Here is a 12,504-nt window from a genome sequence, read left to right as displayed (position 1 = left end):
GTGATGGGGACTTATGAGCAAGCCAAACACCCAGTAAAATAGGCACCTGCACTTACCACTTCTTGGAAATTTCCACCTCTGCCTGAGACTGGGAGCCAGGGCATCTGTCCTTGAACACAGAAGTGGTCACATGCAGACTACTCATAGGGGGTGGTGGGTAGTCCAGGGACCACAGAGGGCCCAGTGCTGCTTTGCTGCTGGCAGCACACAGGCAGCTCTCTGGAATATTGCTTTCCCTCATGCTTTACAAACCTCTTACATAAACATTCCTCCTCCCTCCTCTGCAACCTGCTCCAGCTGAGGATTCACCTGCATGCTCACACAGAATAAGCAAAACTGACCTTCACTAAGGAAAGGGACCTCCTTTACAGGACGGAATTTCCCATCAGGTCTGCCTGGCTGCCTATGGTGAGGGATACAGTGTTTTCTTATGCTGCATAAACAGATCTCCTTAAGGGCTTGTGGTCAGGAAGGAAGCAGTTCTTAAAGTTCTTAAACCAATGGGAGACTTGAATGATTAAACTAATTCCACTTTGATTTTCACAGCCAAACACTATCTCATATTAATATGTTCAGCTGAGCAGGCTGTTTCTTCCTCAGCTGCCTGCTGGGATTTGCAGCAGAAATGAGTGTTTTCATATTGCAAAAACTAACCAAGACAAACCTATATGACTACAGGATTATTAGGTCAGAGCCTGTAGGTGTCCTGTCCTTTGCAGTAATGTTCCACAGGTTCAGATGTTCCACAGAGATGTTTCACTGATTAAGGTTTCCCTTGCAAGCCTCCCACTGAGCTTCATTGTAAGTCAGAAGGTTCCTCCCAAAAGCTGTTCCTGCACCTTTCTCGAATTAACTGTGTTGAGGTGGAGGATATGGGATCAGAAACAGTCCCTTGGCATGTAAAGTTCACTTGCCTACCTCTCATAGCAAGGTGGTTAGTAAAAGAGCCACCCAACCTTTGTAACAGATTAAATTATTTCCACCCAATGAGGAGACTCAGACCATGGTCCACCTACCACTAACCACCTCAAAAACCACTTTACTTCAGAACCAGCAGACCTCATGAAGGTGACTACTGCCAGTGGATTTGCCAGCCATCCAGCAAAGGTTTGGCATGCCTGGCCACAAGATGAAGAGCTAAGCACTGTCTTCAGTAGTCACACTATTTCCTCTATATATGACAGCCTTTCTTAATAATTAAAACCGAGAATTAACTATTATCATACTGAGACTATTGCTATTGGCAAAATCTATTCTATTCCCATAATATTACAAAGAACATAGAAGACTTTTAAAAGCTCATATAATCTGATGTATGTGTTTGTCAACAGTCCTGGGTTGATGTTTACTTGTCTTGGGATCAATACGAATACCCAGGAGTGCAGAACTTGCGATTTCCTGCTGACCAGATTTGGGTACCAGACATTCTTCTGTATAACAGGTAAGCCAGATGTGAAATGGCTGGTAGGAGACTAGAAGTAAGTGCAGAAAATCAGCTATGCTTCACTGATACTATGGGCCTTTTGCCCTCTATGGATTTGGCCTTATCCTTAAATAGTAACAGAAACAAGCAAGCATCAGCTAACAGATTTTTCTAGTAGCCCATCTGATCTTCCTTGCTGTACTTCCGCAGATGTCTTCTTTAACTTTTTCTCTGTGAACACAGAGAGGAAACTATTACAGTCTCTTCAAAATTACCGTATCTGCAGGAGAGCTACTGTCCTATATGTGTCATGGTGTTTCTGATTGAAGTAAACAAATGGATTTTCATCTCATTTCCATTATCACATATTTTATAAACCTCTCCATCATTCTTCTTCTACTCTGAACATTTGCTAATCTCTTTTTCCTTCTACAGAGATGAATCTAGCTCTCTAGACAGCATTGCTACAGTGTTGAATGAAGTGGAAACTCTCTAGACAGCTGTTTCCTTAATGCTTTCCAGGAGAAGGGGATTTGGGGTTTCTCTAATAATATCTTAATTCTGGACTTATTTTTTTTTATCTATTGCAAACCCCAGATGTTGTTGTTCAGCTCTGCTGTCTTACTAGATTTTCACTCTTATGTCTTTCTCTGACAGTTTTCAGGGTAATACTTTCTAATTACCCAGATTAAATTTCATTTTGTTAGTTTCCAGAGTTCACCATGATCTATATCCATTCCAAATCCTCACTACAAGATATCCAAAGGAGGCCTGGAGACACCTAGATTGTTTAAGTGCTTTTCTTTACCTCAGCTTTGCTTCTTACTGTCTCTTTATTCCTTTTCAGTCTCTAAAAAGGAGGCGTACATCTTGGTCCATATTACTGTAGTTTATAAGAACATGCTGAAATTCAGATAGATACCAGCCTGCTCTTAGTAAGAAAAATAGATTGATTTGATGCAGTTGGCCCTTCACAAATCTGTGCCATATGTTTCACCCCATTTTCTTTGAAGTTAGGCTGATGTCTGTAATTTCACCTTTAAAAGAAGTCAGAATTCTCTTTGATCTCCCTTAATTCACCATGCCCTTCCCTCTTCTCCACAAGCTCTCACAGATAATTTTTAATGCTTCAGAGGGTATTTCGGCCAGTCCTTTCAGTTCTCAAGAGTAAATTTCATCAGCTCTGCTGAGTACAATCTCTCTTATCCACATTTCCTTAACCTGTTCATCCCCTGTTCTGCCATGGACTCCTGCCTCTGTGTGAGAATGGGTTGCGAAGAGTGAGGCACACAGGGTGCAGGAAACTGCAGCTCGCTGCACCCTGTTGTTTTTTCCCTTCCTTTCCTCTTTTCCTTGTCTCTTTGTACTTATAAAACCCCTTTTTGTTGTCTTTTATGTCTTTGATAAATATCACTTGTTCTGGACTTAGGCTTTTCAGTGTCATCCCCTTTGTTTTGTATTGGGGACTGAAGACTCAAGACATGAATAAAAAGCAGATCAGAAGAGTAATGGAGGCTCTGAATTTTTAAAATCCAGTTGAAAGACAGGTATGCAGGATAGTGTAGTCATGCAACACAGATCTGCACATAGCCAGTACAGGCAAGGCTCTACAAGCTAGGGGATCCCTCTTTGGCTAATCTCTTTCTAAAAGACCCTCTGGAACAAGCCCCCAGACCTGCTTCTTTGAAGAATCGTGTCCTTGTCTGGCTCATTACCCCTTTAATTATCTCAGAATTTTCGAATAGTAAAGAAATTCTTTATTCTTGGTCCCTCCTGCTGTTGGAGTTTCAATGAATCTCCTCCTTCAAGCTCCTAAAATAACTTCTCTCCAGTGGTTTCTTCCAATGCTAGAAGCAAACTCTTGTCCTCTCTGCATCTGAGGAGACTGCAGAGTTGTTATGTCAGGCCAACATTGCTGTTACTATGTATCTCTTACTACAGATATCTGGGTAAGATAACAGATAAGGTGATTTATGTGGTGAGCTGGCTCATTTTGACAAGTGCCCTGGAAAAGACTCATTGTCCCAACTGTCCAGTTTTTGGATACAGCTAATGTGGCACTTTTGCTTCTTTTCCTTCTGCCTTTTTTCTGAGACATACAACACTCTGCCTCTCACTTCTTTGAGGACATTGCAGCATGCAAGCAGCCTGCCGAGGTGCAGGCTGACAGTAACTACGAGGAACTGAGATATTTATCAAGGGACACTTCACCCAGATGTAGGAACTTAATTCAGACAAAAGATTATTTTTATGTTGACAGTTACATCTTTACTTGCACATCAGCTTGCTTTTTCTTTATTTTGTTCTGTTTTGTTTATACTGTGTTACAGTGCAGATGAAAGATTTGATGCAACATTTCACACAAATGTGCTGGTGAACTACTCTGGATCCTGCCAATATATTCCTCCAGGTAGGGCACAAAGAGTATTTGTTTACTTTTAATCAAGTCATTTCAAGCAGGTTTCCTTCATGAATGAAACCAAGGGTGTTTAAACACCCTCTGTGGAAATTTGCAACCTAATGTTTGCAACCTTGGGATCTTTCTCACCCATATTAGACAGTCTAATAATGGGACAGACCCACTATGAAAATTTAAGTTCATTATCAGTGACATTTACACTTTATGAAGCAGTAAAATATTCCTCGAGCAGTTTGCTCAAAACATCCAGAGGTGCCCCTAAGGTGTCATCCAAAGTAAGGTGGTGTGCACTATGTCATCATGTTTCATGTGCACTCCAGCTAGGTCTCTATTGTGTGGAGAGGTGTGTGAGCAGAGGTGACCCCAAGAGCAGCACTTGCTCAGCATTGAAACCCTTCTTGCCAGGCTGAGGCTAAAATCCAGGTTACAAGACAAACTGGGATTGGTCTCAGCTAGTGAGGCCCAAGTCTCAGTCTCTTTTAATTTGTGTTGCTGATTCCCTGCCTGTGTGTTCCAGCATCCAGGACTCACCTGTGAACAGAGAGGCTATTCTACAGTTGTTCACTGTGGTGGACAAAAAAATTCCTAAACTTTGTGTCATAGCATAGCACTGTCTCCAAGCAGGTCAACAAGGCCCAGTAGGGATTAGCAATCATTCCCTGATGGCTGCTCCCCGGTTGTTCCCTATCCATTAGACCTCTTAAAGCATCCCAGAACATGAACTAGACACATCCAGAGTTAAAATCAAGGCTTGGTTACCACACAGATGATAAAGGCCATCACCAAGCAAGGTTTAGGAGAACAATGTATTTTCTAAGGGCTGTGGGTCTGAGGCATGGCCTGTCCAGGAACTCCTTTCAAAGAGCTGGCCACAGCGCAGTAAGTCCCTGGGGTGTACTCTTTGCTCCTGTCAGACCAAGCAACACTGCCTGCAATCTGCTAGGGCCAGCTGCCACTGGGAAACAGGCTGGGCTGCTCCTGGATGGCCACAGTGTCCCAGGCAACCTACCTCAAGGATGCAGTGAGAGAGATCTTCACTGGTGGAGGAAGGGAGGTTATTCCACTCATGGCAGCATCTTCCACCTGCAGTACTTGTTTGGTTACCCCAAGACTGTATCACACAGAATATTTGAAGAGGAAACTGGTTCACAATCAGAGACAGATAAAGGTAAGATGAAATGCACCCTGCACATGCTTGATTATGACTGATTTCTATCTACAGGCATTTTGAAGAGCACATGTTACATTGATGTCCGCTGGTTCCCCTTTGATGTGCAGAAGTGTGATTTGAAGTTTGGCTCCTGGACTCACAGTGGCTGGTTGATTGACCTGCAGATGCTCGAGGCTGATATTTCCAACTACATCTCAAATGGAGAATGGGATTTAGTGGGTAAATTGGCAAATCTACAAATTTTCAATATTTTCAAAGACAAACCTCAAATATATAGAAATTATCAATCAATTGGACATGGAATGCAGATATTAAAAATATAGATCTAAGAAGAAGCAAAGAAATAGGAAAAAAATCACATATCAGAGACAGCCTTTCAGCAATGTTCATTGAACTGTGTCTGAAAACACTGTGTTCTGAAGCAATTGCCTGCCACTGAGTACATAAATGAAAGCTACTAGTCCTGACACATCTGAGCAGTTTGTCAGTACTAAACTTGGATGTGTCTCTTGTAGGTGCATGGAACACTACTGTCACATTTACTCGAATACATCAGCAAAAATGATTGGTGTAAAAAGTATCTCAGCAACACTTTTACATAAAAGGATCTTTCTCACCCAGAAAAGCATCAAAATGTCTCCCAGTTCATAAAATGCCCAGATTAGTATGTCTCTCTTCTATGCTTTGGAAGGTACCTGTATTTTCAAAAGAATTTATATCCAAAACTAGTCTAGTAAGTTATTTTGAACTCATTTATGTAGCTGTAAGTCACAAGCAATGTTACAGAAATTGATGGAACTTAGACAACTGCAAGGAGAGGTTACGAAAAATATGTTTATCTTCTGGTCTGGATATACAGACAAGGAAATAAGTGCCCTACCCCACTGCATGCAGTATTTTTACCATGCAGGGCATCTGAGAAATTACATTCAGTTTTATGAGAAGCCAGAAGATTCCATAGTGAAGTCCTCCTAAAGTCCAGCTATTTTAGGGCAATCCTCCCTTCCAGTCCTCCTTTACAGTGGGTATTTTTGTCCAATAACTTTGCATATCTGATTAAGAGTTTGTGGTTTATCTGCCTTCAACCCTGACTGGGGAGAACAAAACAGGGACTTATTTAGCTCATACAGCAAAAGCATTAAATAGCACCTCAGGCAAGCCATGGCTATATCCTTTAAAAAAACTTTCCTAAGCCTCTGCCAAAATGCACACATTGTCACATCATCTGTCATGTCCACAGAAACAAAAGAGAAGTGAGTAATTTTGGCATGAAAGATACAAGGTGCTGACTTCTTCCATCTCTCCTGACATTTCCAGTGCTCTTGTAGTCCCCATCATGGAGCATGTCAGGCAATCTGCTGCAGCGGGATCACCATGGGCAACCCTGCAGTACAGCTGTATTGGACAGCTAGGTCTCTTAACCTTCAGAGATATAACAGACTTTGAGCTTTACTTGGCATCCTTTTTGAAAAGTAAGCCTGTCTGTTTTTCCTGACAAAAAAAGAGCAAAAATGTATAGAGGATCACAGAATAGTAAGAAACAGTGGCACTTGTCACCCAGAAAATCTGCTGCATGTGCTAGTGAATATCACATCAACAGTATGTTACCATTCACAGAATGTAGGAAGGCAGAATGCACATTGTTGAGGTTGTGATGCTCAGGATTTTTTGTTCTGGCTCAGATGAGCTTCATTAGCTACGCTAGGTTTGAATAACTCAGAAGGCATGAAAGCAAACCCTAGAAAACACAGAAGGTGGACCAAGAATAGCAGAGTGACACACATTGGCTCATAAACCATCACTTCTTAGTCCAGTCCAGGGAGGTAACTGGGAGTCCTGCATCTCTCCCCACTGCTCTGATCATCCTGTCTGTAGGTGTCCCAGGGAAGAGGAATGAGATGTACTATGAATGCTGCAAAGAACCATACCCAGATGTGACGTACACGATCACAATGCGTCGACGCACCCTATACTATGGCTTGAATTTACTCATTCCCTGTGTTCTCATATCTGGCTTAGCACTGCTTGTATTCCTTTTGCCAGCTGATTCTGGGGAAAAGATTTCTTTAGGTAAGTGCTAAAATATTCATTTGTTTTATAAGTGTCCTATAAAATAGGAAAATAAATACCTCATGCAGTATGTTGCTCGACAAAGAGAGATTTCACTAGAAGAGCAATAGAAGTACTTTTTTGGTTACAGGAGCAAGGATAACAGCTTTCTGTATGGCATTCACACATCCTGTGCTACATATAATATCTTGTGGCCTGGGAGGAAGCTGAACTTGTTGCTGGCACAGGCGGCAGTGATAATATTCTGTCATGCCTGTTTTTATGTACTTTAGTACATCTCAATGCATTTCACAGCTCATTGACTCTTGACTCTCTTTTTCAGATGAAACATACTAGGAAGCAAAGAGTGGAAGAGCTGTGAACAGCAGCAGCTGGGCACTGGATTTTCACCTTAAAAATTAGCTCCCAAAACACCTAGTCGTGTCCCCTGTGAACAAAGCCATGGGAAGGGCTAAATGAAATTTACTGTTGTGTGTGTTGATAAAACCGGGAAGGGTCTCCTTCCAAGAGGAGATAGGCAAGAGCTGTAAATACACCAGACTGGGCCAGCTGACATCTTAAGAGTTAATTGTGCATGATTCTGTCTCAGGACAGAGACTTCTAAATCATATGAAGTGTCCTCAGTGGGGCTTTTTTTGGTTAAAAAAAAGGTATCTGAGCAGCCTGCCTTACAAGAAATAAAACACAGGCTATCAGGGGTACAATTGCTGTCTATGAAATAAAAATGGGGATAAGGAAAAGAGTTATTTGAGCTGAAGTACAATGTTGACATAAAAATAGGAGCTAATGTTCATGCATTGACCTTTTGATTTCTCAGTATCAGGATGGTTAAGTTTAGCAACAGCCTTTCCACACAGAATAAAGAGCTTCTTTTAAAACAGACTGCATGTCTTTGAGGGATGTTATATAATATGTGATAGCAAAACCTAGGCTGCTGTCTGTGCAAAGCCCTTAACAAGCATTTGGGCTTTGTGCAATGTTATGGAAAACTGTAGTGCACCAGTTTTGCAAGCTTCGTTTCACTCAGCAAAAAAGATTTCTCCATTACTTTGACAGAAGCAAGGGTTTGTGTGTATTAGAGAAAAGTGAAAAGAGAGCAGATAGAGTTGCATCTAAAAACACTCGCACTTTGTAGATGTTCTAGTCTTCATTGACAGACATGAAGTCATGGGTTTGCCTTAGCTGTATATCAGGACAATGCTATATTTAACAGCAAAGACATCAGAGGAGCAGCTGCAGAGTTCATTTACCTCATTCTTCCCAAATATGTTCACTCCCTCCAGGTATCACTGTCCTTCTTTCCCTGACTGTATTCATGCTGCTCGTGGCTGAGATCATGCCTGCAACTTCTGACTCTGTCCCACTAATAGGTAAGTTGATTTTCACTGCTTTGTACACTGTGTGTGATACCTCTCAAGAGCTACTCAAAGCCAATTTGAGGACTGACTCTTTGTTACTACAGTTTTGCATTCAGCAATGTCAGGAAGGTCAACCTGGATTTCACCATGTGCATGTATGAAAAGGACCTACATGAGGTTACAGAAAGGCACTGGAAATAAGAAATAAGCAGGTAACTGCAAGGATTGAGAGGACATAGACTCTACACTGCAGAAAATTAATTTTTCTTCTTCTGCATCACACCACCTCCCTGCAATTACACAAATCCTTCCTGCCTTCCCTCTTCCCTCAATCTGAAGAGCAATTCAGGATACAGCAGTCATAATTCAAGTATATCATTGAAGCATTTTTAATGTGTACTGACAACTATGGGGCAGATCATCAATTTGGGATTGTGGGCCAGACAGACATTGTTACAGCCTCTCTTTTTATAGGACTGCTTCTTTACCTTGGTCTCATGGGGCCTTATTGCAGGGTAGATAAAATAAACCTGTCCTATTTTACAAAGTAACAAATGAACACTACCTAAAAGACCTGTGAGTACAAACCATGACTAAAGTACATGTTCTAGTCAGCAGAAATGAACAAAATAGTCAACAATATATCTAGATGCTGATGTAAGATGCACCTCACTTTTGTATAATGAAAGCCTCAAAAAGTTATACAATGACTAGGACAAAAAAAAGCATTTACTCAGACAGCTTCATGGTCTCTCTTCAAGGCTTTAAGACTAGGCCTGACTCAGAGGAAGGAGATAAGCACACAACAGTAGGGACAATGGCACCCATATGCAAGAGTTTCTGAAAGCCTCCAAAAAACTTACTCATCTCAGTGAAAGTCAGCAGGCTTGGTTGGCTTTGTGTCATACAGGAGCTTCCAAAAAACTAATAAAACCTCTTTCTGAGTACGTACCTGTCGGGTTCGGCTGTCTGTCTCTGCCCCGACACGGGTAGTGTGGTTCTTGGGTGGCACGCGTTTTAAAGGACGAGTCTGGACTCTTCAGCTTTTCGGTCTTCAGGTTGTTTATTATTTCTTATCTACAAAATTTTCTGTCTGCCCAACAGAGGTCTGATCTGCAAGCAGTCACAGGCACTCTCTGACCACCCACGGGGCGGTCATGTCTTTTTATACTAATATCTACGTACACAATATTTACCTTTATTTCCCAATGCTTTTCACCCATGTTAGCAAGTGCACCTTCACCATAAACCAATCCCCAAATGCCAACATCACCACAGGAGATGGAGGACAAGAAGAAGGAAGAAGAAGGACAAGACACGCCCTGATCCCTCCATCTTGTCTCCATAACCCCCCTGTACCCAAAAACCTTAAAGTCTATATTTCACCCTCTAAATGTGTCTCTTTTACACCTTTTACTCTAAAGTGATTCTCTTGTCCTCAAACTCTTGTTATTTCTGTGGATGGATCAAAATCAAGCCACCAGACACTTCTGGCAACATTCCAGGATTTTCGAGACCCCCAAGGGTTCTCCTGGCATCTCTGGACATTGGGAACGATGTGCTGAGTTCCCACACGTACCCAGGGCACAATGGAGACAGACACAGCTCTAAGAGAAACTTGTGTGCAGGGAGCAGACACAAGCCATCTTGAACCACTGTTGACATAATTTTGCTGCATATAATACAAAACAAATCCCATTTAGAATTTGTAAAGGGGTACACTTGCCTATGGCCAGTCCACTAGCTTTAACGTGAACAGCTTCTACTAATACAGTCTTCTATCACAGAAGGTAGGATTTGTACCGAGAAAAACTATGAATAATTATGTATTTTTACGAACTTTGACGTTGCAATGACAGACAATTTCTGCTTATCAGAGAATTCCTAAAGTTGTTGTACATGATATCTACTACTCTCTCATTCTCTGCAAATATTTTAATTTGCTATTGAAGACAATCATGTTGGTCAGACATGATTTATTTTTATTAATTTTTGTATGGCTGTTCCCATCCCCACCCCCTTCCTCAACTGTCCAGAAATGTTCCCTGAGGACTTGCTGCCTGATTTATCCAGGGAGTCAGAATGACAAAGCTCTTGTTCTCTGGATTGTCCTTTTGAGAGGTGGATGCAACATCTATCTTTCTCCATCTCCTTGGTCTTGCAATGATCCCATTAGGATTCCTAATGATCCCATGGATTTGGGCATGTTCAGATCTCACAATCAATCCATGAGTCCTTCCTTACCTATTGCTGGTTGTGTTCCTCATCCTTGAACCATCTCTAAACACAGAGACATCAGAGACCTTGATGGTGCAAACTAAGGCAAAGTACACACTTTTGTGCCTTGACCTTATCACTGTTCACTGTCACTGAATCATCCCCTCCTTTCAGCAGCAAGTCCATGTTTGCCTTGTTTAGCTGTTTGTGTAGTCTTTGTGTAGTGATGGAAACTCTTCCTGTTGTCTTTGATTCCCACACCATCTTCAATTAATGAGATTTAACATTTCTGACACCAACCATAATGAACAGAAAATGCTTCCAAATTTTCATTTTGTAGCCCGTCTCTGCTTCCCTTATCTCTTCTGCACTGAAGCCCTATCATGAGTTCACAGTTTGGCCACACTCCTCTACTGGTGTGCTTACCTATTTCTTGCTTTTGGAGGCACTATGCTTTAAACTCTTGTGGTTTTTCTGTGTTACTTTATCTTTCAGAGCATTCCCTGTTGGGATCCCAGCTACTAGTTCCCCAAAATGACAAGTCTGTTCACCTGAAGTCCAAGGTCTATGCTTTTCTGTTCTTAGTCCTCACTCGATTAATGGTCCTGAGCTTCACTATTTCACAATAACTCCAGCCTAGTTTGCCACTGATTGTTGTGTTCCCCAACAATTCTTCATTGCTAGTGAAGCACAATGTGTACCACCCCTGGTTCTACATTATATATGTGCTGCCTTTTCAGCAGTCATCAGGGTAGATCAAGCGCCTGGTGGCAATGAGGGTTTGTGAGACAGAGGTTTCCATGAGTTGTTTTAAGAAGTCCCCATGTCCACTGTCTTGGGATGGTCTATTATGCACTCCCACAACAGAATCGCTCCTTTTAGCCTCTTCACTGAAGCTGATCCACAAGTTCTCCAGCAGCTCTCATCCATCCAGACAGAAGCCCCTCACACCCAAGTGGCTCCTTCATATAACTTCTTTTCCTGATGAGCTTCTGGTAGTGAGAAATGTCCCTCAACATCTCAGTTTTCCAGTAACATTATTTTTTCACAACTATGTGCAGAGTTTCAGTTGATCCTGCATATTCCCCAGACTTAATGCATTTTCTCACTCTGGAGGTGAGATCTTCCACCTTGTTTCACAATTCTTGAGGTCTTTCTTGCTCTGACTACCCAATACTATTTTTTTCCACCCTTGTCTGCTACTTCTGCATTTACATGTGGGTTGTTACCTCCCTTCCACAGTATTTCTAGTTTAAAATCCTGCCTTTATCTTCTTGCTCCACTCCAAATTTGCAGGGAGACTGCTTATCCATTTGGCTTCTGCACCCAAACAGCTCTTTTTCAGTAAGTGCTCAAAGCTGGATTGTGCACTTTTACATTACCTTGAGTCCTGAAAACCTTATCCTTACTCTAAGAAAGTGACGTAGCATCCTTTCCTCACAGTGGTCTTACAGGTGATCTCACAGAGAATATTTTAGCTGCTGAATAGAATATGCCAGGTCATGCTCATAGTTTTTCAATTTCTCAGTGTGATCTGATCAGTGTGAATAAACAAGTCTTCTAAAGCATATGGTTTGTGAAGGATGCACATAATTTGATCTTGAAGTAGAAAGATCCCATGCTGATCTGCTGAAGAGTCACTGTTATTGGTCTTCATGCACTGGGGTGCAGAGATACTTTGAAAACGTGACTCCACATGCTTTAAAAATCTGCATTATATTTTTAGGACCTGAGTTTTTAGAAACAAACATGCATCCGTACCTCTCTGGATCTGCCTGCACCCTCACAGCCTTTGCTATTTCAAAGCCACTAATGCCTAACATGCTGTGCTTTCTTCTCCTTCTGA

The 12,504-nt window shown here is 41.7% G+C and overlaps 1 protein-coding gene across 1 annotated transcript in view; it reads left to right on the top strand.

Annotated features, from left to right (window-relative positions):
- The window catches only part of LOC118698979 (neuronal acetylcholine receptor subunit alpha-7-like), a 58,611-nt gene that overhangs the window by 30,073 nt on the left and 16,034 nt on the right, over positions 1 to 12,504 (top strand). Inside the window, exons 4-8 of the mRNA XM_036402546.2 lie at positions 1,332 to 1,441; positions 3,754 to 3,833; positions 5,065 to 5,232; positions 6,889 to 7,083; positions 8,367 to 8,453. Coding sequence (XP_036258439.1) covers positions 1,332 to 1,441; positions 3,754 to 3,833; positions 5,065 to 5,232; positions 6,889 to 7,083; positions 8,367 to 8,453 — 640 coding nt within the window. The remainder of the gene's footprint in view (positions 1 to 1,331; positions 1,442 to 3,753; positions 3,834 to 5,064; positions 5,233 to 6,888; positions 7,084 to 8,366; positions 8,454 to 12,504) is intronic.

This window comes from Molothrus ater, chromosome Z (genome assembly GCF_012460135.2).
Source record: "Molothrus ater isolate BHLD 08-10-18 breed brown headed cowbird chromosome Z, BPBGC_Mater_1.1, whole genome shotgun sequence".
Classification (NCBI taxonomy): domain Eukaryota; kingdom Metazoa; phylum Chordata; class Aves; order Passeriformes; family Icteridae; genus Molothrus; species Molothrus ater.
Note: the sequence above shows the minus strand (reverse complement) of the source record. Positions and strands in the feature narration are given on the sequence as shown.